Raw genomic sequence first — 27,060 nt, forward strand, 5'->3', positions numbered from 1 at the left:
ATAGGCCTTACAGGCTCAAAGGAATAATTTAAAGCATCCAAATGAAACAAATCCCAAGTTTATTTAAATTTTTGCATTTCCTGGAGGATCAAGGGGAAAATCTTCTATAATCTTGATGAAACCTAGAAAAATCAGAGTCTTATTTTCTTTTCTGAATTTTAATTTCCCCTGCAGAAATTCTCTCCTTAGTGTTACCATCCTTCAAGCAGTGGGGTTCTGGCTGGCAGACACTTGGCTGAAGAATGAGGCAGGTTTTGCCAAGTGTTGATTATGCTGTCTCCTGTAGCTGGCAGTGGTCCTGCAATCCAGCCAAACCTGCTTCATCTTCCACATTGCAAAGCAGAGTAGCACCATAAGCTGTCCATCATGGCCAGCTGCCTTTCTGTGAATCAAATGAAACAAGGTGAAAAATAGGTACCCTGAATTTGTATTTTTGACATTCTAGTGTAAGAATTCTTCCTTTTAGATTCAGAAATTTTCCTCTAAGAATTTAGTTCTGAGCTCAATGAGTGCATGCTACAAAGAAAACCCTCGGAGTGAGTTTTGCAGCTGTATTTAGGTATAAACTCCCAGTCAGAAAGCTTTCAGGGGTCAGTGGGACTGCTTTCAGGAGACAGGTTAGCACAGACTCAAAAACTAATCCATACCCTTCTCCAGCCATCTGGTCTCAACTGGGCTTTTAGTCCTGCTACCTTCCCATTTAGTCAAGATTCTCTTTTATTTTTTAAATGGTAGTTATGTTATGTCTGTCTAAAATTAGTATATTTTTATGATACCATACCCACTGAGGCATAAATAAACTTCTCTTTGTGTAAAATAATTATTTGGGATAAGACAGTATTATTTAGGATAGTAGAGCAGGATAATTTAGGGTTTAGGATAATAGGGTATTACATTCTGTGCTGGTTACTACCTAAAACCAACTAAATAATTTTGAAATATGTGAGAATTTGTCTTAGAATAGGCAACACATTTAGCAAAAATAGTGCTATGCTGTTCCTACAGCAGTAATTGTTTTATTTTGCTCTATATTTGTCTTTCATAGGCAATCTGGTACATTTTTGCTTTGTCAACTCTAGTGTATCTAAAACATACACAGGATGGATGATAGTCTTACTGTTCTATATGTTTTAAATTCTGAGACACCTATTTTGTTTAAAATGCAGTCTGAAATGCAGAGAAATGCATTAAATGCAGTGAGGCAGAAAAGATGGATCTAAGTCACTACTAGTACGGATTTCAGGGTGTGCTTTTTTTCTATTTGGTCTTCTTTTAACATTATGGATGTTTAGTAGCAGGGTTGACACAATGCTATTACTGTGCTCTCTAGAATCATCCTTTCGTGCTTCAGTTCCTGCACAATTGTCTTATCTTCAGTCCAGATCTTTGAAACTGGTGTTTTTCATGCAAAATCTTCTACTTTACAATCAGAATAAAATAGGACCTCTCAAACAATCTGAAATTAAAAATGTAACCAGATCTGCTTTAATTTTTGGCATAAAGAGAGTTAAGTGAATAGCTTGAATAATTACAAGACAAGAAGTAAATTGCAATTTTTTACCAGATTTACTTGCCTCCTTACAGAGGAACAAGCCTTTAATGGAAAGACCTTCTGCACAGAATGAGAGATAATGGCCAAAGCTGGAGTTTCAGATGCCTTTAGATTCTGTTTGTTTATTTTTGCAAGTATGATGGAAAATGAGTAAATAAAAGGCGTGGAATAGCTTAAAACTTTGGAAATGCTGTTCTCTCATCAAGCAAAGAATATTTAATAGTGAAATTGCTTCCTTGCAACATTTCCAGCTGACTAGAGGTGCTAAGATCTTACAGGAAAAATGATTGTGAAAAGATGCTCCCTGCAGTTATTTTAACACTGACAGATGAGGCGCAGTAAAAAGAAGTGCCTTTTTTTTTTCTTCCTAATTTTTCTTTGAAAATCTCTCTGTCTTAAAGAGGTAGAATACTTACATTTATTTATGAAATAGACTGGATGACAATAATCTTTAAATCTACAGAAAAAATACTAACTTTACTTCCTTTGTGTTTCATACTTCATTATTACAAATTACTAATATTGAACCAAATAACCTTGATAAAAATATGTTTGTAAACTACAAAAAGTTCATTAACCAATGATAGATTTGATATATGACTAATAGATACTTACCTCCCAAGAATGATTCTCTGGCTTGATAAGTTCATGTCATCCACTTCAGTAAGTCAGAAATCTATTGGTAGTTTGTGTCTGAAAATATCTGGTAGAGCTGGGTTTGATTGTCCTGTTGTAGGATGGTGGAGGTATGCCTGATAAGGGAGTTGGGGTATCTTTATTCTGAGGTTTGCATAACTATGTAACCACAGTGATGCCTTTTGTGAATGAAACCCCTGCACGCTGATGCTTAATGGACAAAAGGCAGAAAATCCCTTTAACACAGGCTGCACATGGCCATTCTGTGTGGTGATGGTGTGTGTTCCACAGACAGTTACTTTTTGAAGTGTTGGTTTTGATTCAGCATGGAATTAGTACACTTGATGTGCATAATAATGGCTTTCGATATGTTAGACAGGCCTTCAGTGGACAGGTTCCATCCAACACTGATTTTATAGTGGCCTTTCCACACTGGCAACATTTCAGCTTCACAAAGATTCATACAGGGACTAAAACTAAGTCCTGAACTCCAGCAGAGTTTACTGTAATTATGAAATACAGTACTGTAGTTTAGTGTATGATTTTCATGCTCATTTTCTCTCTAATACTTAATGGCTGGCCAAATTTACCTCTGTTGAAAAGGCTGTTCAGCAAAGTTTCAGTTATGGGCACAGAGAATGCAAGCTTCAGTTTTATTTGCATGGAGACACATTTCCACAGTGAGAACATCTTAAAGCTTGTGGAATAATCTTGAATTAGGCCTGCCTATACTTTGTCCACCCATTTTTTATAGTCCTGAACAACATTTGTCTTCCTTTTTAGTTTTGTTGTGTCTATTTTCTTCTTCAGATTGTTCATCTGAATCAATGCGTATTACCCAGCTATCACTATTAATTATAGACAAATGCCCCATAAAATGTTTACCCCAAATTGATTTGCTTTAACACTAAGTTTTTTATTACTTTATGCACTGATTTAAATAATATTCCTTCTATACATATTAATTTAAATGACAGCAGAAAAAAAAAGATTACTTGTAGTGTAGTTGATGTAAAAAGTGGTCAAATGTAGGAATGATTAGCTTATGATGCATGGGAAGAAAAGTAATTAAAATAATAATAATGGCATTAAATTATATGTTGAGAGAAGCTTTAGTTTTTAATTAGACTAAGCATACATGCATCCTTTTAATATTTTTTTCCTATTCACATAGAACATAATTCATTTTGACATCTCTGACTGTGGTAACTACTAAACCAATTTGTTTCACCTCATCTTTTCTACTCAGGGCATTTTTCTTAGGGATGTTTTGGTATGTTTTTGGATGTAGAATGGCTGAAAGCCTAATTGAAACCTGAGAATGAATTGGATGATTTAGATAGTTTTTACTCTGGTAACCTAAATATGCACTTTGCTGCACGGCACCTCTGTAGGTAGTGAACACAAACTCAAAATTATTTTTCCTTTCCAATGACATTAGGCAAGCTGTTGTGAAATAATCAATTTCTCAGAAAATATCAGTCTGTATTTGTATTTTACAACTCCATTTTTCAGGATTGATGTGCATCTGTCCAGCTGATTTGCAGCCCTTTAGTGAAAATCACATCTAGTCAGAAAAAAAAGGACTATTGGTGATAGAAAATCATTTAGTCTTACTTTTTTAGCCAAGTTCAGAATGGTTTGATCCAGAAGTTGTTTTAAAGTTTGTGTTTAATCTTCACATCAATACTGTCATGACTGATGGGAGACTGGGGATAGCAGGCAGGAGCTGGGAGCAGCTGCAGCCCCTTCTGTTTCTTGGAAACCAAATGGATGAAATGAGGAATTCTCACCCCTGTTGTCCTGGGAAATCCAAATGTCTCTGCCTTGCTGTTGTAATCTGTCAAGACAGGGAATTTGTCATTCTAACTGACATAAATTCTGAAATGATGAATTTGGGTCTTTTGTTTTTCTCACATTAAAAAAAGGGGTGAGAGGAAAAGAGAGGGAATCAGAACAGATTTTGATCTGTTTATGCTGTTAAATCTATGGATTTGGGCTTTATGCTTCCCATAACAGAATGTTATGAAGGTTTTTCCCCAAATATTTTCCTTGTTTGGCTTGTCTGGGCTGATTGCATCCAAATGACCAGATACTTTCAGAGGTCAGAACTGCTTCCAGATTGCTTTGTAAACTTTAATACCATCTGTTTATCAGCTCTCAAAATGCAGGAGAAAAGTGGATTATTACTTACTGCACATATTTACTGACAACCCTTGATATTGAACTTTGCTCAGGCCATCAGAATAACTTTACAAGATGGAGAATAACCAGATTTCATATTGTTTAATAAAATTTTAGAAGTCACATTGGTTTAAATTTGCATTTGCTTTATCTCTCCATGCTTGGCAGCCCTATTGCTGAGGTACTTCCAGTTACGACTTTTCCATGTTACCATCTGATGTTTTGTGTGTGCATTTTTTCTTTCACAGCAGGTGTCTAGGGGAGTTTGATTTGTGAAAAGGGATATGTACTAATTAAAAAAACTATTTGAAGAGCTGTGAGGAAGCACCAGTATGTAGATAAATGAGTCCCTTCAGCATAATCTCATGGAAGATTAATATGATCAGTTTTGTTAGAAGATGCCATCTCACTGATCTGGTGTTCGACTAAAATGACACTATTTGAGTGTTACTGGTTTTTTTATTTAGAAAGTAGTCACCTTATTTCTTAATCACAGGACAAAAGCCATAATCTATAGTTTATATTTAACTCTGCCATTCATCAGACCTTTTATGTGCCAGAGGAGAAACACAAAATCTGGTGATATTAAATTCCATCTCTAGTGAAACAGTATATTCAAATGCAATCAAGTCTCTGGTGCAATTTTAACAATTTTTAACATCTGTTAATGAATAAGAAGGTTTTTTAAAAGAGAAAATAGATGTATCAAGCCAGCATTACTCTAGGATTTCACCTCAAACATAAAATGTTCTATTGAAGAGGTGTGATAATTATTAACATCATCACTGCTGTCATTTTGAGTGTCTTTGCTACTAATTTCATAGGACATGTTAAAAATACTATCCTTAGAATTGCTATTCTTACTTGCTGTGGAGAGAGATCTTCAATTTTAGGATATGTGTTTCAGAACTTCAGAAATTAGCTTAAGCAGTTTTTAAAATATGTGTTTCAGAACTGTACTGTAGTTGTTGCCTACCTCCATAACAGCCTCTAAAAGAAATCTTTATTATGCTGTTTTGCTCTGTCTATGCTTTTCTCACTCTGGTTATGTCTCTGTCTACACACTTGGCAGCCTTATTTCCGAATCATGGTTGGAATTGCCCAAATGTAGAGGCCTCGTAATGTCCATGATCATCAGCCATTTCATCAGGTTTGGATAGGGAGCAGTTTGGCAGCCTTCTTTCAATCACAAAATTGCACTTAATTCTTCAATATGACCTTCATTTAGATGGTTCTTTTGTTAGTTTTGATTCACGCATGCGGAATATAATTTTTTTATACTTTCATTCTTAAGGGTTCCAGGAAGATGGGATTTCTGGGAAACTTGGCTCGGGAACTACTTGCTTGAGAGCTGTACTTTGAGCCCATTAATACATATTATACCTACTGAGAAAATTTTTGCCCTTTTTGTTTGGCTTAGATTATATCTGTCAAATTACATTTCAGATACTTTTGCTTTTTTCCACTGTCAGTAGAACAAAGCCTCCTTTGCAATCTGGTCTTGAAGGTTGGATGTTTAAATTTTGGTGCTGGCAAATATTATGAACATGTATTTTGTGCAATATTTCACTTTTCAAAGACAAGATGAAAACAGTGTTTAGAATTTCTAATCTAACATTTAGCTATCTTGCACCTTAATCAAACACATAGCAGGAAAGATCAATACACTCTTGCCTCAAGTTAACTGAGGCCAGTGTATACAAGAAACTGGGAAATGAAAATTATCTAATTACTAAGGAAAATCACTTAGCTTATAAATTTTTTATGAAAGACCATTAATAAAGCTACAGATCAAATTTAGTATCCTCCATGCTCACTTCTGTGAAACTTCTTGCAGTCCAGAAATTAGCTTAAGCAGTTTTTAAAATGTGTCATTTTGGGTTTGGATTTTTTTCAGTAAGAAAATAAGTACAGACACATTTTTTTCCTCCTACAGATCTTCTGCTCAGCAAGATAAGTGTTTGATTGAAACATATTGTCTGTTCTGTGTGCATATTATAAACTATGCAGAACACTTTGGTCAGGATTTTGCCAAAAGGGTGCTCAAAACTATATATTAATAATGTGTCTGAGTTTTATTATTTGAACTTGAAAATTACAGCTTTTGTCAGGTTCTGCTGAGGTAGAGTAATGTTGTGTACAACCCATCTTTCTGGTTCAAGAGATTTGATTATTGCAGCACTTGGTTGTGAAGAGAAAAATCGAGCGATTTACTGGTGCAGAGTAGAAGCCACTCTCACCTCCTGGGTTTATAGCAGCCCTCAAACATGTTCTTTCTAAAAGCACCTGTTTCTATTCAGGTGTTTTGTCTCCTTGAGTTTTCTACAGCTGTGGTCTTGGTTGCATGAGAAACCAGCCATTCTTTGTTATCCTCATAACAATGAAAATCAGATGGCATGTTCAAAACAACTTTCCCGGTGTGCTGGAAGGTTGTCTGTCCTACTGCTCTGAAACTTTTCTGGTTGCTCTGATACAACAGTGACAGCCTTTCTGTTAGATGAGGAACCACAATCAGTTTTTGTCCCTCAAGTGGTTTTTTGAAAAAGATTGGCAAATGGCACAGGACAGTTCATTTGAAGGAATGCAGGTTTCATCTATTTTCTTTTATGAAAGTGGTAAATGTCTCTTGATTTTGCACTGCACTGATGTGCCAAAACAATAATCAAGCTAAATTAATTGTAAGAGATTGGGATTCTGGTACAAAGCTTTGGTCTGCTTTTAAGAGTGGAGTGGAGGTAGAACATGCAGAAACCACCTGAAAAGGGATTTATACAATTGCAAAAAATCTTTTTCTTGGGTTGTTACTCTCCAAGTTGTGCACTTCCCAAGCCATAGTTTTTAGTGTGGTTTTTGTATGTTTTTTTATGGTTTTTGGGGAGTTGGGTTTTGTTTCTTTGGGTTTTTTCCCTTAAGAACAAAACAAAACAAATGCATTTGTTTGTATATCAGCAAGAACACTTGTTACACTAAAAATCTTAGAAACGTTACACTGTTCAGGCTAATGCCTGCATGGGTGAGGGAGGTATAGGAGGCACATTTACCATGTAATCTTTTTATATATAATTTTTTAAAAAAGAGGATTGATTTAAAAGCAGTTATTTTGAGTAGATATCAGACACCTGACCTCTTTCCCCCATTGCAGCTGCACCCTGAGCGTCACCCTGGAGCAGGCGATCACACTGGCCCGGAGCCATGGGCTGCCCCCTCGCTACATCATGCAGGCGACCGACGTCATGCGCAAACAGGTGAGGGGCTGGCTGTGCCAGAGTGTAGGCACATATAGTAGAGGAAATGTATTGTACTTGAATATCTGTATAGAGGCTCTGCCCCGAGAGGTCTCGGTTGTCCTTGATGGGCTGCAGCTGCGATGTCCTTAATTGGGCTGCAGCTGTAACCAATGAAGATGACTGGGATAAAAGGGGGCGGGTTAGCCAGTCAGGGAGAGCCTTGAAAGAACCCTGAACTGAGAGAGAGCAACATGCGGAAGAAGGAGTCTGTGCCGTAAAGATCTGCAGCCGTAAGAATACACCAAAGAGGTATGGACTTTAGAAATCTCATAGAACAACAGTATGAGACTCTAGAAATAGAACAACAACAATTGGTGACCTCAATGTGATAGTTAGTAGAAGATAAGACAGCCAAGAGCTGTGACAGCCAAAAGCTGCAGTGATAGTTAGTAGAAGATAAGACAGCCAAGAGCTGCGAAAGAACATAGCCTTTAGGTCAAAGAGCTGTGAAAGAGTATAGCCTTTGAGCAAGGAACTGTGTGGGTTATACATGGCCTTTGAGTCATGGGGAAATATGTGTCTTGTACATGGCCTTTAAGTCATAGAGAAATATGTGGGTTGTACATAGCCTTTGAGTCATGGGGAAATATGTGTGTATTGTACTTGAAGTATTGTATGTAAAACCTGGTTCTGTAAGTAAAAGAAAAGGGGGAAATATAGTAGAAGAAATGTATTGTACTTGAATATCTGTATATAGGCTCTGCCCCAAGAAGTCCCAGTTGTCCTTAATGAGCTGCAGCTGCGATGTCCTTAATTGGGCTGCAGCTGTAACCAATGAAGATAACTGAGATAAAAGGGGGTGGGTTAGCCAGTCAGGGAGAGCCTTGAAAGAACCCTGAACTGAGAGAGAACATGCAGAAGAAGGAATCTGTGCTGTGAAGATCTGCAGCCACAAGAATACACCGAGGAGGTATGGACTTTAGAAATCTGATAGAACAACAGTATGAGACTCTAGAAATAGAACAACAACAGGCACACAGCTTTGGTAACTGGGAGTAGGGAGTGGGTGTCCTGGTTTAGGGCAAATTTAGGAGAAAACCTCTAAAAGGGGGCCCCTCCAGAAAGCAAATCCACACAGTCCCTCCCCCCCCAACCGGTTCAGGAAGGATTCCTTGGAGAGAAGTGGAAAGAACCTGTTTATTTAACAGGCAAAACACCCCCCAGCACACAAAATGAACAATACCACATGACAACACTCTTTCACTGCTCTAAAAAAGATGACAAATTCAGAAAGTCTCTCTTGGGAGTGGTTGCTCTGTTATCAGTCCCTCCAGCACTGGGGTAGCTACTGCAGGCCACAGGGTGCAAACTCATGGGGTTTCCCAGGTCCCAGTCTGGAGCAGGTTCGAGTAGTTCCAAAGAAAGGAAAGGAAAAACAGTCCAGGGAAAAAATCAGACTGCTTAGCTAAACTAACTAATGAGCAGAAGTAAAAAGCGAGAGCAAAGCGAAAAGCCAAGCAAAGGCTGCACTATGTACTGCCCTGTCTGTGTGTCCTGCCAGCTGTGGGGGAGCAGTTGATAAGAAACCAAAACAAAACTCTCACTCTTCAGAGCCAGTCTTGAAGGCACAGAACATCATATCCAGCATAAACAGAACACACGAATGGGGATACGAGTGTCATAATGTCACCCTAGGACAGTGGGCTACAGCTGTGGAAAGCAGGTGAGCAGTATTGAAAGCAATGAGCCATGGAGTGCCCAGGTGCACTGACCAATCACCAAAGGGAACAGAGGACACCCAGGTGCAGTGCATGAACAATCAGGGGTATAAAAGGTTGGGCTAAAGAAAAAGAAGGTCAGATGCTTGCAGCCTTCTGGGGTGATGTAATGTTATTCTGTATGGACAGACACCTGAAGCCTTCTGATGTGATATGGTGTTACTCTGTATGGATTGAAGCTTTCTGACATTGTATGATGATACTCTGTGTATTGTGGATATCTCAACTGCAATGTATGCTGTGACAGGGGAGACCTGCATGCTTCCAAACAACACATGTAGTTATCAAACAGGAATGATTCGACCAAACATTTTTTAGCCTCCATCCTAATGTTGTGCAGTGTCTATTTGAGTCATCTTAGTTTGGGTGCTTTGTTGTTTGTGTTTTGGTCTTTTGTTTGGCTTTTTATTTTTTAAATTTTCTTCCCTTTTTGTTGAAGGTGTTTTGTTTTTTTTAATACAGAAACAGGCTATCTTTAACCGGTTGTTTGCTTTCTCTTATGATTTTAAGTGTTTTTTGTATAGTAACTGCCTTAGTGTCACCTTACATCAGAATAGTCTGTTGAGTAAGACAATTTTTATCTTAATATATATGATTGATAAAAACAACTTAAGATTATTAGATATTGCCAGTAAAAAGTGACTCATGCACTGAATTAAGGGGAAGTGTGGAAGGGAAGGAGAGAAAGAAATACCATTGTTTTTAATTTCCAGGCAAGATTCCTGAGGACAATGTCCTTATTGCAAAACAGTGTTTTTCACTCTTTGGCAATCATAGTATTTAGGGGCTGTTGTGGATAGATAACCACCTCAACATGAACTCTTGGTGTGAAGGTATGCCAAAAGTACTGGATTAAAAAGTAATATCAACTGAAAATGGGGGTTACGCTCTACTGTATTAACACAACATTTTCTAGAGTATCTTGTTATCAGGAAATACTTTCACAAGGATGTATCTTGGAAGGAATTCAAGGGAGGAACGTGAATGGTCCAGAGGTTGTTAGACAAAACTTATAAACTGAAGATTAAAGAGCTCAACCTGTTCAGTTGATGAAAGAGAGGTTGAAGGGGGACTTAATCACTCTGCATGCATATGGAACATATATCCCAGCCTGTGGTAGCTTTCAACCTTAAAACAAAATCATAAGCAAAATACAGGACGCACTAAATCTTGGAGTGAAAAAACCCATGATTAAATATTGTAACAACTAATCACAGATAAGACAAGGTTCCTAATTTCTGAGTCCTAGATGGCACCTAATTTATGTTCATTAACTTTACTACATATTTTGTGCAGCAATCACAGTTATGAAGATGATTAAAAAGCTGTACTTTGCTTCTAACTTGCTATAGAGAAAAATATGCATATGCTAGATGTGACCTTTGGTCTGTTAAAACAATTTTGTGGATAGTTTCAAACCATAGATTTGCATCAGTTGTATTTAAGTGTTGCTGCTGAGCATTGGTACATCTCAGAGTATTTAGTTTCATTCCTTTTTGTATTGAGCTTTCACTTATTTTGATGCATAAATTAAGTTTCTGTGGTGAATAATCGCCCTCAAGGTTCTTGAATGTACATCTGCTCAGGAATTACAGCTTTCACATGACTTGAAAAGAAGGCTACTGCTTTATATGCAGTATATATGCTTTATATGAAACCTATACATGCAAGTTATATGGATGGACTTGCATGCATAGGTTGATATGTCTGCTCCTGAAGATTTAGACAAAAGGCAGATCTGTGTATTTTGCAATCCAAAAAGATGGTTGTAGGGGTTTGCATAAATCTACTTGTAGGATGTATTCTGTCAAATTGTACATTTTCAAAATACAGATCTAGGCCATTTTTAAAAATGCTGATTCATTTTTGTATCTTCTGCATTTATGTAATGAAAATGAAAGACAAAATGAGAGAAACTGACATGGTTTTGAGCAGCTGTAGCTGTACTTGCTCAAATACAGATGTGAAAAAAGGCCTTTTGATGAGGCTGCATTCTTTGAAGTAAAACAGCAGGTGATCAATAGCTGTTAAAGATACCAATATCTCAATACCACACACAGATACTGCAAAAATGTGTGCTAGTATATCTTGACTTTTTTCACACATCCTTTCTCTTGCAGGAAACCACTATGGCATTTAATAGAGTAATAATCTTTTGTCGTAACTTTCAATCAGTCTTGGAGTTCTGTAGTAGAAATATAACCCTCCATTAAATTCTAAATGTTTTGGAATAATTTCAACAACACACTATGGTATTTTCTAGAAACCTGTTTGGATTTAATGTTTAAATTATCTGTAGGATTTAATTGTCGGGATCATAATGCAGGCAATAAAACCTGGAAGAAAAAGAAATAAAAAGGCTTCTTGGGGCTTAATGCAGAACATTTAGTTAAGAGCAATACATGTGCCTTTTCCACATAAAACCAACAAAAAATTTGTTATCCCATTTACACACTAAACCTTTTGTGGAATAAAGATATTAGCCACAGGGAGGTGCAAGTCAAAGGACATCTATTCCATCTGTTACTCAGCAGCACTAACTCCTGTCAGTATCAGTTTTCCACTAGAGGAAATTATCTCTACTTGAAGCTGATGTGTTATCCAGCTTGGTGCACCAGAGACACCTGATTGAATGGATAACCTCAGGAATGATTTTATTTTTAATTGAATGAGGCCAAGATCATGTTGAACAAGACTAATAATAGCTCCAACTGTACTGTTGGAACAATGATCAAAGTAATTGTCTTGTCAGTTATTATAAGATAGCAAGCACCTGGTCTGTGAGAACTAAAGGAAAGAGACAAACTTGTGAGACTGGGTATGAACTTGGGTCTGTGGAATAGCTTTACTTAAGCAGTTTTGATTTATTTATAAAATAGAGAAAAAATTGTCAAAACACCCCAACTATCTTTTGGTACATTTTTAAACTTATGTATATACTCATGTAAACAACTGCATACACAAAATACTATGTAAAGCATCCTGACAGCAGTGTGACTTCAGGATGCAGCAGAGTGGAGAGGACAGAAGCCTAGGAAAGGAGCTGCAGGAGGGCAAAGAGCTCTGAGGAAAAAAAGTAACTAAAAGGCTGATGAACAGAAAAAGCCAGAAGAGAATTTATATTATCTTTTAAGTGACTAATCATATTTTCATGCCTTTTTTTAAAGTTTAATAACAACACTATATTTTTTGAGCCCACCTGGGGAGGGACTATGTTAGACCTGTTGTTTGCAAATAGAGATGGGTTGCTGGGAGATGTGGTGGTTGGAGGCTGCTTGGGGCATCGTGATCGTGAAATTCTAGAGTTCTCAATATTTGGTGAAATCAGGAGGAGCATCAATGAGACTTTTACGCTGGACTTCTGGAGGGCAGACTTTGGCCTATTTAGGAGACTTATTTAGAGAGTTCCTTGTGGAAGCAGCCCTTAAAAACAAAGAGTCTAGGAATGGTGGGCATGCTTCAAAACAGAGATCTTGAGGGCACAGGAACACACTGTCCCTGTGTGCTGAAAGATAAGTCGATGAGGCAAATGTCCAGCATGAATGGGCAATGAGGTTTTGAAGGAACTCGGGGATAAAAAGAGGAAGTGTCATCTTTGGAAGGAGGGTCAGGTCTCTCAGGAAGTATTTAAGGGGGTTGCTAGGGCATGTAGAAAAAAAAAAATTAGCGAGGCCAAAGTTCAGTTCAAACTTAACTTGGTAACTTTAGTAAAGCATAATAAAAAAATATCTTTGCAAATATATTAATGGCAAAAGGAAGGGCAAGACCAACCCTTGTTCTCTACTAGATGTGGGAGGGAGCTCAGTAACTGCAGATGAGAAGGTAAAAGTGCTTAATGCCTTCTTTGCTTCAGTCTTTAGTGGGAAGATGGCTTGTCCTCCTTTACAACTGTCCTCCTGGGCTGGTAGATGGTGTCAGAGAGCAGAATGGTTCCTCTGTTATCCAGGAGGAGGCAGTCAGAGAACTGCTGAGCCACTAAGATGCTCACAAATCTATGGGACCATTTGGGATCCATCACAGGGTGATGAGGAGCTGGCAGATGAGCTTGCAAAGCCACTCTCCATCATTTACCAACAGTCCTGGTTCACTGGTGAGGTTCCAGATGACTGGAAGGTGGCCAGTGTGATGCCAATTCACAACAAGGGTGCGAAGGAGGATCCTGGTAATTATAGACTAGTCAGCCTGACCTCAGTACCCAGGTGATGGAACAGTTTATACTGAGTGTCATCACACAGAACTTACAGGATGGCCAGGGTATCAGACCCAGCCAGCAGGGGTTTAGGAGGGGTAGGTCGTGTTTGACCAATGTGGTCTCCTTTTATGGCCAGCTGACGTGCCTGGCAGATGCAGAAAAGGCTGTGGATATTTTCTGTTTGGACCTCAGAAAGGCCTTTGCCCCTGTCTCCCACAACATACTCCTGGAAAAGCTGGCAGCCCATGCCTTGGACAGGAGCGCTTTTTGCTGGGTTAGGAACTGACTGGATGGTTGGGCCCAGAGAGTGCTGGTGAATGGTGCTGCATCCAGCTGGTGGCCTATCACCACTGGTGTCCCTCAGGGGTCTGTGCTGGGGCCAGTTCTGTGCAATATTTTTATTGATGGCATTGATGAGGGCATTGAGTCTTTCATTGGTAAATTTGCAGACGGCACTAAGCTGGGAGTGTGTGTTGATCTGTTAGAAGGTAGGAGAGATCAACAGTGAGACTTGGAGTGGTTGGATGGATGGGCAGAGTTCAATAAGATGATGTTTAATAAGTCCAACTTCTGAGTCCTACACTTTGGCCACAGTAACCCCCTGCAGCACTACAGGCTGGGGACGGTGTGGCTGGACAGTGCCCATGTGGAAAAGGACCTAGGAATCGACAGCTGAACATGAGCCAGCAGTGTGCCCTGGTGACCAAGAAGGCCAAGGGCATCCTGGCCTGCATCAGGAATAGTGTGGCCAGCAGGAGCAGGGAGGTCACTCTCCCCCTGTAGTCAGCACTGGTGAGGCCCCACCTTGAGTGCTGTGTCCAGTTCTGGGCCCTCAGTTTGGGAAGGACTTTGAGATGCTTGAGCGCATCCAGAGGAGGCAACGAGGCTGGTGAGGAGCTTGGGACACAAGCCCTGTGAGGAACGACTGAGAGAGCTGGGGGTGTTCAGCCTGGAGAAAAGGAGACTCAGAGGTGACCTTATTGCTCTCTACAACTCCCTGAAAGGTGGCTGTAGCCAGGTGGGGGTTGGTCTCTTTCTCCAGGCAGCAGCTGACAGAATGAGAGGACACAGCCTTAAGCTGGGCGAAGGGAAATACAGGCTGGATATAAGGCAAAAGTTTTCTATAGAAGGAGTGATAAAGTACTGTAATGGTCTGCCTGGTGAGGTGGAGGAGTTGCCATTTCTGGATGTGTTTAAAAAAAAAGATTGGATGTGGCAGTCAGTGCCATGGTTTACTTGAGGCGTTGGGGCAGCGGTTGGACTCAATGATCTTAAAGGTCTCTTCCAACCCTGTGATTCTGTGAATAATTATCATAAGTATTGTACTGATTAAGAGCTTTTTGAATGTTTTCTCTATGTGACTGGTTTTTGCTACCCTTAAATTAGTGTGTCACTTGAAAATAAACTTACAATTTTTAAACATGGCAATGAGATAGTAGTTCATATAGAAGAGTCCATATTGATGTCTCAGAACTGCCATCATCTTTCACTAGTGCTCTGGCAGTACTGGTATGCAGAGGGTAGCAGTCTAGAGTCATGTAACACAGCTCTCCCTTATGCCCATGTGAGACAGTGTCAATTAGGAATAGAATTGGAGAAGTATAAATTAGCAGTATATTGAAATAGAAATAGTATAATGATGCTCAGTGGTTACAAAAAGATATCATGTAGCAAGTTGCTAGTAATTCTTGGGGGCTTTTCCTCAAAAGAAGTAAGAATTTGGTGGGTTTAAGTAAGGTCTAATTTGTCTCCCAACTAAATAATAAATTACATGATTATATAAAGCTAGAATCCTTTTTAAATCAATGCATTTGATTTATTATGTGAGCAAGATACTAAAATTAGATTGTCTAGTGAGTGATGAAAGTAAAAATAGGCTGGTTTTGTTCTCAGAGGTAGTCACAGCACTGACGTCCAGGATCAGCATGTGATTAATTTAGATAGTTTTTGCAAATCTATGTATATTCTGGCTCTCAGTGCTGTTAATTATATGCCAGTCTCAGCATGGTGAGGTTTCTTTATTATGATAAAATTTTAGAAAATAGCACTGAGAAAAGGCTACTGGAGGTGCAGAAGGTCTGGAGTCAACATGTCTAACTGTAACCAACATCTATCTCTATGTCATTCCTGACAGATGTTTGTTGTCTTTTTTCTTAAGCCTCCAGTAGTGGGGACTCCTGCACACTGCTTCTCATGTGGTCTGTTCTGGAGTTTTCTTAACCTTTTCAATACAATGCTTTACTTCGTGCCTCATTTAAGTGGCTTTTTTCTTCTATTTTTCCCCCTTCAATTTCCATTTTCTGTCCAGTATACCATAAACTTAGCAACCAGATTTTCTTCCCTATTGAGCAGTAGACTTCTAGCATTTTGATTGTTTCCAGAAATGGGGCATCTAGCATACTCTGACCAACCTGTTACTGTGTTACCACCCTCATCATAAAATATTTCTTCCTTGTATCTATTCTGACCTTTGTTTAGTTTAAAACCATTACCTGTTTCCTATTGCTATAGCTCCTGCTAAAAAAGTCTGTCCCAAATTTGATTATCATGTCCCTGGTAAGCCACGACTTGTATAGACAGAAGAAATCAATTCATTTGATCTGTTGTTTTTCAGTTGAATTTTCTTACTGAACTCTTTTCAATTCTTTTATTAAAGATGAGCTGTACCTCTCAAGAATTAGAGTTATTATAATTATCTTGCAGGAATTTGTGATTGAGCAATAAAATAGTAGATGAAAATCAGCAGAGATTACTCTTAAGTGAAGGGCACTAGGGAAAAAACAAACCCTAAGTTTACATTCACAATAATTGACTGTGAGCTTGCCATTCCATTTCATGTTGAAGACCTGAGGATATGAGGAGAAAACATCAGCTCAATTTGCAGCAGTTATCAGTAAAGCAGAAGCTATAATGGTTTAGGAAGGATAGAGGACAAAGTAGAATCATGCTGTCATGACCCTGCATTTGGAACGATCTGATTTTCTTAACCCTTCCATAAGGATATAGCATAATGGAAAAGATTCAGAGAAAGTCAGGAAAATACTGGCCAATAGTTGGGAAAGGTTTACAGACAGAACAGACAGAAAGACAAAATAATGTAGGACTGTACAGCTTCATGAAGGGGGGATAACAGTCTTGTAAAGAACATGTCACATGCAGGGACTGATGATTGTCCTCACCAGTGTAGAACTAAACACATCAAATGAAACTGTCATGTTTAAACCAAATTAAAAGAATGGAAAGCTGGAGAGGGAGTTTTTACAAGGGCATGAGTGAAAGAGAAGGGGTAATAGCTTCAAAGTGACAGTGGGCTTAGATTGAGTCTATTTTAGAATAAATTTTAGACATTAGGTTTATAAAAAAGTCTTTACTGTGAGAGTGGTAAGGTACTGGAACATGCTACCCAGAGAAGCCATAGATGACTCATCCCTGGAAATATCTGGGGACCTTGCCCATGGTGGGAGGTGTAGATTAGATGACCTCTTAAAATTTTAGCAACCCAACCATTCTCTCATTCTTGATATAGCAAGTTAAGACTGTACCAAAGATGTGGATCTTTGACAAGGCTAGTGATGTGTATTTATTACTGAGTACAAGATGAGATGGGAAAGAAGAGAAGAGAACCACTAAAGTTAATTAAACACATACTTGTTGATGAAGAGAGGAAGTATTGAATGACTAATGACTGAATTCTGGAGGAGTTTCTGGGGAAAGGCATGTTTGTCACGGTCTATAGTTATGAGCCTTTGCAATGTTGGAGACAATCTTACTGAGATGGATGCATCTATAGTAAAATAATTTTATATTGTGCCTTAATTTTTATATGTATTCTAGTTATTTTTTCTATCTTCATCACTCTTTCTTTGCCTTAAAGAAATGTAAGGACACAGTATGCTTTTGTGGTACATGTTGATTTACATACAATCTGAGAGCCTATCTCTTTGTAAGCAGCTAGCATTTTTCATATACGGTTTCACCCATGACAGTAAATCAATACCATATCAATTACCTATGTACCTGATTTCAGTCAAATGAAAGGTCTAGTCTTACTCTATGACTGGAATCAAGTATTATACCTATTTTACATCATGTGCACCTGGCACTGCAGCTCTGTTAGAAATATAAATTATCTTTGATACTTCACATCAATTAAAGATTACCCAGTTAGAATTCTGAGGTTATAGATTTTTATTCTCTATTATTTTGTCCTGAATTTACATAATACAGGAGAAATAAATGGAGAGTCAGTATATTTATTATTGATAGAACAAGTAGTTTCTATCTCCTTTAAAATTATAGAAAACATTGTAAGCCTAGCAGATTTTTCTTTATTGTGACTGCTTTACATCAATAAAACTGCAATTTAAGAGCTAGACCTCATCATTCAAAAAGAAATTTTACTAAGTTCTTTGATATATGTAAGCTGGTATGTTTGCAGAAGAGGGTGTTTTTCACACAATGGTTCATGGTATATAAATATTGTGCATGTTTTATCCATTTCCTCTTTACTAGATGAGTCAGTGAGACAAAAGTACTTTCATTATTGTTTTTGAAAGGACCAATTGAGATAGAGAGAGACCAACTTTTCTTTTGTCCCTGCTTTAAGTGGGGATTTTAGACTAATCAATCTCAGGAGGTTCCTGCCTATTTCTTTGGGGTTTGTTTTTGAGATTCTCTGATTATCAAGGAAGATCAGGACCTGCATTTTTCTAATCCTTATTTAGCGCCTGAGTTTATGCCATTCTTTGTTAGTTTCATTTAGTATTTTCATAGAAAATAATCTGTAGTATTTGTTTGTTCAAAAGTTTATAGGAAATAAGTGACATGTCAGAAAACAACTTTATCTATGACTTCTACGCAGAATAGTGACAAAAATCAAACAAATTGAAACAAGGTGTGTTTGGATTGTTTTAAACCTTAATATTTTTTTAATGATTCTCTTTTAAGTTAGTAAGATATATATGTGTATTTATTTGGTGACAAGTGGCAAGATTTTTGTTTCTTTATTGCTTTAACTTTTTCCTCACCTTAGAAGATACTAATTATTTTGGGAGATGAAACATATGTGTTAATTAATTATAATCAATAGTTATGTTCATCTACAAAGCTCAGAAAATTTCCTCATTTATTGTGGGATAAATGAAGTAAAATTGTTGTTCTTCTTCCACAGGGTGCAAGAGTACAAAACACAGCCAAGAATTTAGGAGTGAGGGATCGAACACCACAGTCTGTGCCAAGGTAACCTATTCTTTGTGTCCTCGACCATGGTTTTGTCTACTTTGTGCCAATTTTGGTCCTAGCTGCTCAAAAGCTAACAGTAAACATTGACTATATTTTGCTCTAGATGGTAAGATTTGGCTCTTAAATGTACATTAAATCAGTTGCACTATTAGCCATACAGTTTTACTTCAAGTGATTAGTTACAGAAGTCCAGGCTATGTAGCACTTCAAAACATGCCCATTTTTGAAAAATGAATCTTAGTTCTTATTAATTATGAAAACACTGGAGTAAGTCCTTCATCACTTGTAATATTTAGTGGGTTTGGGTAAATACTCTTAACTAGATCCATAACCCCATTTTAATGAAATACTGTACTGCAGTATCTCAGCAAAATCATGTTCTAGTTGCCTTTGGGGATGATGTAGTCTTTCTTTGTCTCTTTCTGTAACATGCATCACAGTGAAAAATGGGTTATTCTATATTTATCCATCTTTTTAATGTTGTGATGGATTGCAGGTGCTGGAAATGTTTCTTTAAAAGCACAATACTTGTAAATAAAAATAACCAAACAATACTTAATTTGATCTTAAAAGGGTTCGAGTAATCCAGAACTAATTTAAACTGGGTTTTACTGATTTAAACATAATGTTTTTGTTGACTAATGAGAACACATTGAATGAGCTGAACATATATGTAAAATACATAACCGATCCACTGTGGTGTTTAAATTTCAGTAAGGAAACAGGGAACTAGCAAAAACTGATAGAGATGATTGTGTGAATTTGATTAGCTTAGAGGCGGTGCAGGACCAAAGATCCCCAATCAGCTGTCTTGCCTCCATGGCAATACAGTAGCATTTTGTTACATTAAAAGCAATTAAAGCATTAGTGGGTGAAGACTTTTCATATTTTGAACAGTATGATTTGGAACTTAAATGAACTCCTTAATGACATAATTATGGAGACAGCCAAAGAATTCTTGCAACCCAAACTTTTCCCATCCCAATATGACAGAATGTTCATCTAGATTCAGAGTTTTTGTGATAAAGGAAAGATCTAAGTTCTCAAAAATGGAAGCTTAGCAATAAGATTTTTTAGCATTGCATCTATGGAAAAAAGACTGCCTCTTTCCAGCTGAAACTCCCACAATGTAGCACTGAAATGCTGAAGAAGAATGATGAGAGTGTAGACACACGTACCTGGCACGCTTGCCAGTGAGCAGCAACAGCAATGTCACAGCAATATCCTAGACCTCTGTGGTCAGGGCATTAGATGCACAAGTCAGAATTGGCACCAGCAGTATGCTTTTGATGTATAGCTAAACAATATTATGGCTTCTTAGTTCTCTGCTTTGAAAACAATTTTATATTTGGTTTCAATTAACATCACTTGACAGGGTTCTCTTGTTGTCTGCCACTGCCATTGTTTTTGTTTTCTCAGCTGATGTTTGTACTATCTCAAATAGTTGTTCCATATATATTGACCCAGAACAGGCTATTTCTGCTCTATAGCAACTTCAGATCCTGAGAGATTTATGCAGCCTTATCATTACTTTGCTTCACAGTTCCTTTATATCACATGCTCTGAAGAGAATCTTAATGATTACTGCTATAACCTGAAGAATACACAGACCTTAGTACTTGGGGCTGAAGTTTTCTGCGCTTTGCTCCATAGAAATTAAATATTGCTAAAACATCATCAAGTATTAATCCCACTGCAATTACTCTAGATGAAATTCTGACAGTAATTTTATCTGTCTTCTGCCAGCTTTGAATATTACTGCTTTTTTGCCAGCAGAATCAAATAATTCAACCCCTGTTTATTCTTCTCTGCATCCTTGTCTGTATAAAGATCAGACCTTATCCTCTCATCAGTATAAAAATATTAGATATATGTATATTGCCTTATATATAGCTCCCAACAGATGTTTTGGTGTCTGCACAATGTGACCTTAAATTATTGTGTTTCTGAATATGCCATGTGACTATGTGGAAGAGCCCAATGATCTTCAGAACACATTATGGTGGAGATTTCTCTTTGTTATTCCTCCAATGATACATTTTCCCAGAGGAATATGTGTAATCTCCAAATGAGATCATGTCTACAGCTGGTTCTAAGTGCTGTGGTTTCAGAGGAGATACTGTATGCTGGACAGGAGTACAGAGCAAGGGGTGTGAGGTCAGAATGATTGCCTTTTATTATCAGTATTTCTGTTGTTAGGCTAAAGTTTCAAACACCTGTTAATAACCAAGTCTTTTCAAAAGGGGTTAATAGAAGTCAAAAAACCTTTATAAAAGCAGTGGCTATTTCAATCTGTACTGGGGTAATATTTTGAACCAAATCTTACTGCTGTTAAGTTCATCCATAAAGAACCAGAGGGAGAGAGAACTTAAAATCTGCATGCTAGTGTCACATGTCTGACACCTGTCTCAGGTGCTTCAGTTCTTCAGCACCAGTTCTTCAGGGAAATATTTTTAGAGAGCTTTGACTGGGCCAAGGCAAAACAGAATTGGAGGCAATTATATTCACCAAGCAGCTTTCTCAATTGGGAAATCCAGGGCAACACCTGCTAATAGGATTAATGAAGGCATCTTCAGTGCAGAAATATGAAAATTTTCTGCATTGACATGTGTTTATAAGACTGCTAATATATATGTGTTTTAATAATTCCACTTTCAATATGAACAAAGAAGATTTTATTAGTTTTACCTTGATGGTATTAAACTGAATTCATACCTCTTGTTTTGCAGTGCAGACAGATGTAGCTTTACTTTGTGTTCCTTAAATCTGCTCATTTTAATAATGACAAAGTTCTCAGAATAATTATTGCTTTGTTTTTTTGTCATTGTCAGATTATACAAGCTGTGTCAGCCACCACCACCTGTTGGAGAAGAATGAGATCTGCTCCAGAAAACAATGCAGTAATGGCCTTTAGGATACTGGGATTATATGACAAAAATCCAACTGCACTATAGCATTATATCCCTGCAGCTTTGATAAATAAGAAAAAAAAATCTTTTACTCAGGACAAAGGAAGAAATACCCTAAATGTTACCTACTGGCATTGAAAGATGTCTTCCCAAAAGCATTTCTGAAATCTGTGCACTCCAGCCTTACACTCATAGGACAGTACTCTTTCTTGGGAATTTAACACTGGAATCAGATTAATTTGATGTGTCTTGTTCAGCCACATGATAGGTATAGCAGCTTGAAAAAAAAGTCTTGATCAGAGGGAATGTCTTCACTTGTCCCCTATGCACAATGTGATCTTGTGGAAGCCTAGATAAACTAGGCTTGATAATGAGCATGCACTTCATATGGGGCCCTTTGCACTTGAGAAAGCTTTTTTCCTGTCACCATCATAATTTCTTGGAATGTTAACTTTACTGTTTCAAGAGTGTAATGTGAGGTTTCAAGCTGGAACACTATTTCAGAAGTGTGTTTAATGGCTGCAGGCAGCTGCTATGGGTGTGTGCTTGTACTCAGTAAACTCAGCCCTGTCTGAAGCAGTGCTTGTCACACTGCTTGGAAGGAGGACCTACATGGCATTAGGAGTGCCTGATGGTGTGGCATATCAGCTAAAGTTCTTCCATTTTGCAGCTGCCATTATAATGAAGGAGAAGGATGAGGCTGATCTTCATCCATTGTTAGGCTGCGTTTCAGACTCTAATAGATGTTTTACATTATTAAATCTCTGCACTTCAGAGTTTTCCAGAGTTGTGTATTTTCTTCTAGAGTACTTCACTAACAAATCTACATAAGGCAGAGATGAGTCAGTGTTGTTAAACTGGAAATGACTGGTTCAAGTTCAAGCGTAGTTTGGGGTTTTGATGTTTTACGCTACCATTTTCCACATTTTGTCAGAATTGTTTTGTATAGCATCTCACTTCTTGGAGTGGTAATTGTTATAGATTTATTTTGAATTTTACTAACTATTTAGAGAGCCCAGGGAGAATTTATCTGCATTTGGCTGTTCTTTTGGCCAAAGAATTTTCATTTTCAAATACCCCCAAATGAGGTTTTATATATGAGCACATTAAAACAAAAACTGTATTCTGAAATAGTTCTATTTGTAGCAGTAGCTATGTAATCCATTAGAGCAAGACACATACTGTCTGAATAAATTTTATTTTTTGTACAACAGCGGCCTGTAGTTATGCTGTAGCAATCAAACCTCACAACATAATTTTTGCATATGATCTAAATATTTATGAACCTATCAATCTACAATTGAATAAGTGAGAATTCAAAAGGAATTGTAGTCTTGAAGAGAGTGGGTTTTTTTAGAGGATATTTAGGGGAACTTGTTACTTTTCTCCAAAGGAGGAATTGGAGGTCCTACCTTTTTCAGTATTCTAATGTTTTTACACAGACCTTAACTTTGCTAAGAAAATAAATATTTTTATATATCCACAGATATACATGTCTGTGAATATATATACATTTTAACATGTATATATTTATGTAGTAATATCAATAAAAAGAGAATGTTTGCCTTAAAATATGACAAAGGCATGCAGTAATGAGCACTCCAGTAACAACTTCACCTTTGTGCTTTAAGGTTTACTCTCTTTCATAGTTGCTGGAAGCTATTGAACCATGATCTTTGTGATTAAAATACTTAATACACAAAAGCAAAATAAAAAAACTAAAACAACAAAAAATTACTTTTAAAGGCTTTTGTCTAGCATGACCTAATGCTTACACATAAAAAAGAGTTATGATTTCTATAATTGCTGTTCTAGTCAGGATCTCATACTTTCAGATGTGTTTCATTCAGAGCAGCAGTATTGGCTGTGGTAATTCCTGCTCCAGGAAAAAGCACCAGTAACTTCAGTTTCTGCTTTTTCAGACATCAGAAGTCCAGAGAAGCCATAAGCACCAAGGGCGTGCTGCTGTCAGCCCAGCTCTGAGCTCACATCTTCCTGTGAGGTTTCCCCACAGGAGGTTTGATTTACTATGAGGGAAGTCAGCTGTTGGCTGCATGGAGCTGCTGAGCCTGTATAGAATAAAATAACCTAGAGGAAAAAATCTGGTGCATGTACATGCATTATTGTAAGTAGCAATTGCTTTTTTTACATAGCATTGAAAATGGTAGGAGTGTAAATGCTCCAAAATAGTCTCCCTGTATAATATGATAATTCCCTGTTTCATTTTGTTGTTGAAATTGTGGGATAATAGACATTTGTAAGGGACAAATAATTATAAGCCAGTCACTGGACAAAATTTTTTAGCTGTTGTTTCATGAGTGTGCATCAGAAATCTTGACCTCTTATTTTGGTCATTTTATATCTAGCTTTTGGTCCTTTATTCTTTTTTCCCCCTCTAGAGACAGTTTTCAAAAACCTATTAAGCATTATGAGCTTTATTGGTGACCCATACTGCAAAGTAAAGTGTCTATTTAGCCTGTTATCAAAGAAGCTGAGAAACTTAAGCCCTGGTTTGCTGGGATTACAGATAAGACATAAAAATATGATTCCACAGTAACACGCAGAATCATTTAGGTTGGAAAAGATCTCTGGGATCCTTGACTCTAACTTATAGATCGAATCCAACCTGTTTTCAGAGGAGATGGGGCATAAATTCCCCCCTTACTGTCTATTAGAAAGTAGGGACCCAATTTTTCAAAATGTTCTTCAATGGCCTGTATGAAACATTGTGTAGTATTCAGATTAATTTTTTTGCCCCTCTGATTTCAGAGCACACTGCACACTCTAACACTATTCTACTGACTTCTAATAACATTAAATGGACTTCATTGTCCATTCTTAAAATACAAATTTACATATGTTCATTGTTAAAGCTATTTATCTTGTTTGGTATAAGATGTATTTATTCCTTATACAAGATGCATTTGCAGAGTAAAAAAAAATATCCATTTTCATCACAGTATGTTTATCCTCTTATAAGTCTTTAAACTCACAGGTGACAAGAAGAGATGACCAAGAGTGATGATTTACAAGAATTGTATCACCTATAGCTTCGTAAATCTTTGTTTTGACAGAAATGGGTTATGTAGCCTTTTTTTTACAACAATGTGTTGTACTGGTTTAGGGAAAACATTCTGTATGTAATTTTTTTTTCCCACAAGGAAAGTGTAATTCTTCTGGGAATAAATTCAGTGATCTAGAGTCATACATTACTAAATACTACCATGATTCAATGCTAGCCTGGGAAGGGAAGGTTACAGGCCCAGGAACAGCTGAGTTGCCATAGCATCCATGCTTGGAGAAAACAGATTTTAAGTAGAGCTGAGGATGTTTGGCCTATCTTTGTAACCATCATCTATGAATAATAGGATGTTAAACAGTCTTTAGTCTATGAAATGACCATTGATCTACTCTAGTTTCCCAAATTAGTTATTTTTAATAGCTATTTTCCTTGTAGATTGTAAATGTAAATAAATATAAAAATGTATATAGTCCAGGTTTTCAATGTCAAACTTTGTGTTTAGAGATCCATTTAAAAGTAAATATTCCTGCTGTCAGCTGAAGTAACCAACCAATTTTATGTCTACTGAGACAGTTGGAATCCTAGTGGCTTTTTGGGTAGATTTCACTGGGTTTTTGCAAATGCATCAGGTTTTTGGATTGGTTTGTATTTGTTTATTTTAATGCAGTCAGTGGTGGTCAGAACTCCTCTTCTACTGGTTTAGAGCCAGGACAATTAAACTTCAGTCAACAAGGATTTACAGTAGTCATACTAATTTCATTTGTTAGACTCCTTTAATGGAAAAAAATTAACCACTTTTATTGATCTGTTTTTAGCCAGAGGAATTGACAAGCAAACATGTTTTATTAATTGATTGTCAGATGTAGTGTATGTGTGTGTATTTATATATGTATATGTATTTAAGACAATTGCCTGAATGTGAGTATACACATCATGGTTAAGCATGATGCACAGAAAAGGAAAGTGTCTTTCATTTCATTTCATTTAAATGAGAAAATCAGTAACTGTAGTATATATCTATATATTGTTCCATACTCTTTACAGCTCCTTCATGGATTTGTCTTCCAGCATTTTCTGCATATTTTGTGCCATTTGTGTTTAACAGTATGAAAAGATAATGCATTGCCTTATGTATTTTATCTCTGTACTTGAGAAATGCAGGTAGTGCTTTTCTAATTGTACTCCAACAGTACTCTGGCATTGGTAAATTAGATGTGCAGTTACATACCTGACTCAGGATACCTGGATTTTTCATCATTAGGTTTTGAATTATAAAAAGATATTGAACTCATATTTTTGTATGCTGACAATTGTGTAGGGTTTTTTTATATACTGTATATATCAACCAAGTTTTCCTGAAGAAATTTTATTATTATGAATGTTTCCCTTTTCCTGCTAGATGTGGGTATATGTTTTCTTGCTATGTATGTATAAATGAATATACAGCACGCACAGTCATGCAGATGTTAACATCAGTGAGAAATTTCAGATTGTCCAGAGGGTAATCAAGCTTTTTTTTTTTTTTTTATTCTTCTCTAAAAATATAGATCTCTGTACTAGAAATCTACTTTAGAAATAACTTCTACTTCAGTTTGCAAGTCCAATAGAGTGCTCAAAGTAGTTGGGACATTTTTACAAGTATTTAGATTTGGACTTCCATGGGAATACCCACAACATCTTCTGTGTGCGTATGTGTGTCCTATCTGCAGTACCATATGCCAGATTTAAAAATCTAAGCAGCCTTATTAACTTCTTTACACCCTGTATATAGTGTATGTATTTGGTTATACTTGTGTTACACTTTTAAAATGAACCTAATTTCTGCATATTGCACACACATTTTTCAAATTATGAATATATTTTGTAACATCTCATTAAGCACAAGAGACCATTTGAAATATTATGAGAAAGAGACTGCTTTGAAATATTATGTGTAAGTACAGCCATACACAGAATGTTTCAGTCAGCTTTTGTTTGAAAACAATCAAACTGGCAGTTCTGTGGGTAGTTGAGTTTGTTGGACGTAACTTTTGGAATTAAAATCCTTGGAACATGGATTTAAATTACTTTTTCCTTTATTTTGTAAAGTGCCTCTGTAGCATACTTTGAATCAGTTACTATTATGGATTATGGATAAAACTAACAACTGTGTACTTTTAGATCTATGGTTTATTTTTTTAGTTACATAGTAAAGACTGGAATGGTAACAATGTATTACAAAATGTCAGAGAGCAATAAAACCATTCATAATATGGCCACTGCAAACTTTTTTATTTGTAAGCAAGAAGTAAGTTGGGAAGGAGGGGGTTGAAAGCCTTT

General features: G+C 37.1%; 1 protein-coding gene and 1 long non-coding RNA gene across 2 annotated transcripts in view; one reads left to right on the forward strand and one right to left on the reverse strand.

Annotated features, from left to right (window-relative positions):
- The window catches only part of PREX2 (phosphatidylinositol-3,4,5-trisphosphate dependent Rac exchange factor 2), a 173,363-nt gene extending 146,368 nt beyond the window's left edge, over window positions 1–26,995 (forward strand). Inside the window, exons 39-41 of the mRNA XM_066563765.1 lie at window positions 7,515–7,617; window positions 18,740–18,807; window positions 21,642–26,995. Of these exons, the coding sequence (XP_066419862.1) occupies window positions 7,515–7,617; window positions 18,740–18,807; window positions 21,642–21,687 (217 nt within the window). The 3' untranslated portion in view covers window positions 21,688–26,995. The remainder of the gene's footprint in view (window positions 1–7,514; window positions 7,618–18,739; window positions 18,808–21,641) is intronic.
- LOC136565299 (uncharacterized) overlaps window positions 1–27,060 on the reverse strand; it is a 109,916-nt gene that overhangs the window by 54,432 nt on the left and 28,424 nt on the right. The gene's annotated exons all lie outside the window — the stretch shown is intronic.

The sequence above is a fragment of the Molothrus aeneus genome, chromosome 1 (assembly GCF_037042795.1).
Source record: "Molothrus aeneus isolate 106 chromosome 1, BPBGC_Maene_1.0, whole genome shotgun sequence".
NCBI classification, from domain to species: Eukaryota; Metazoa; Chordata; class Aves; order Passeriformes; family Icteridae; genus Molothrus; species Molothrus aeneus.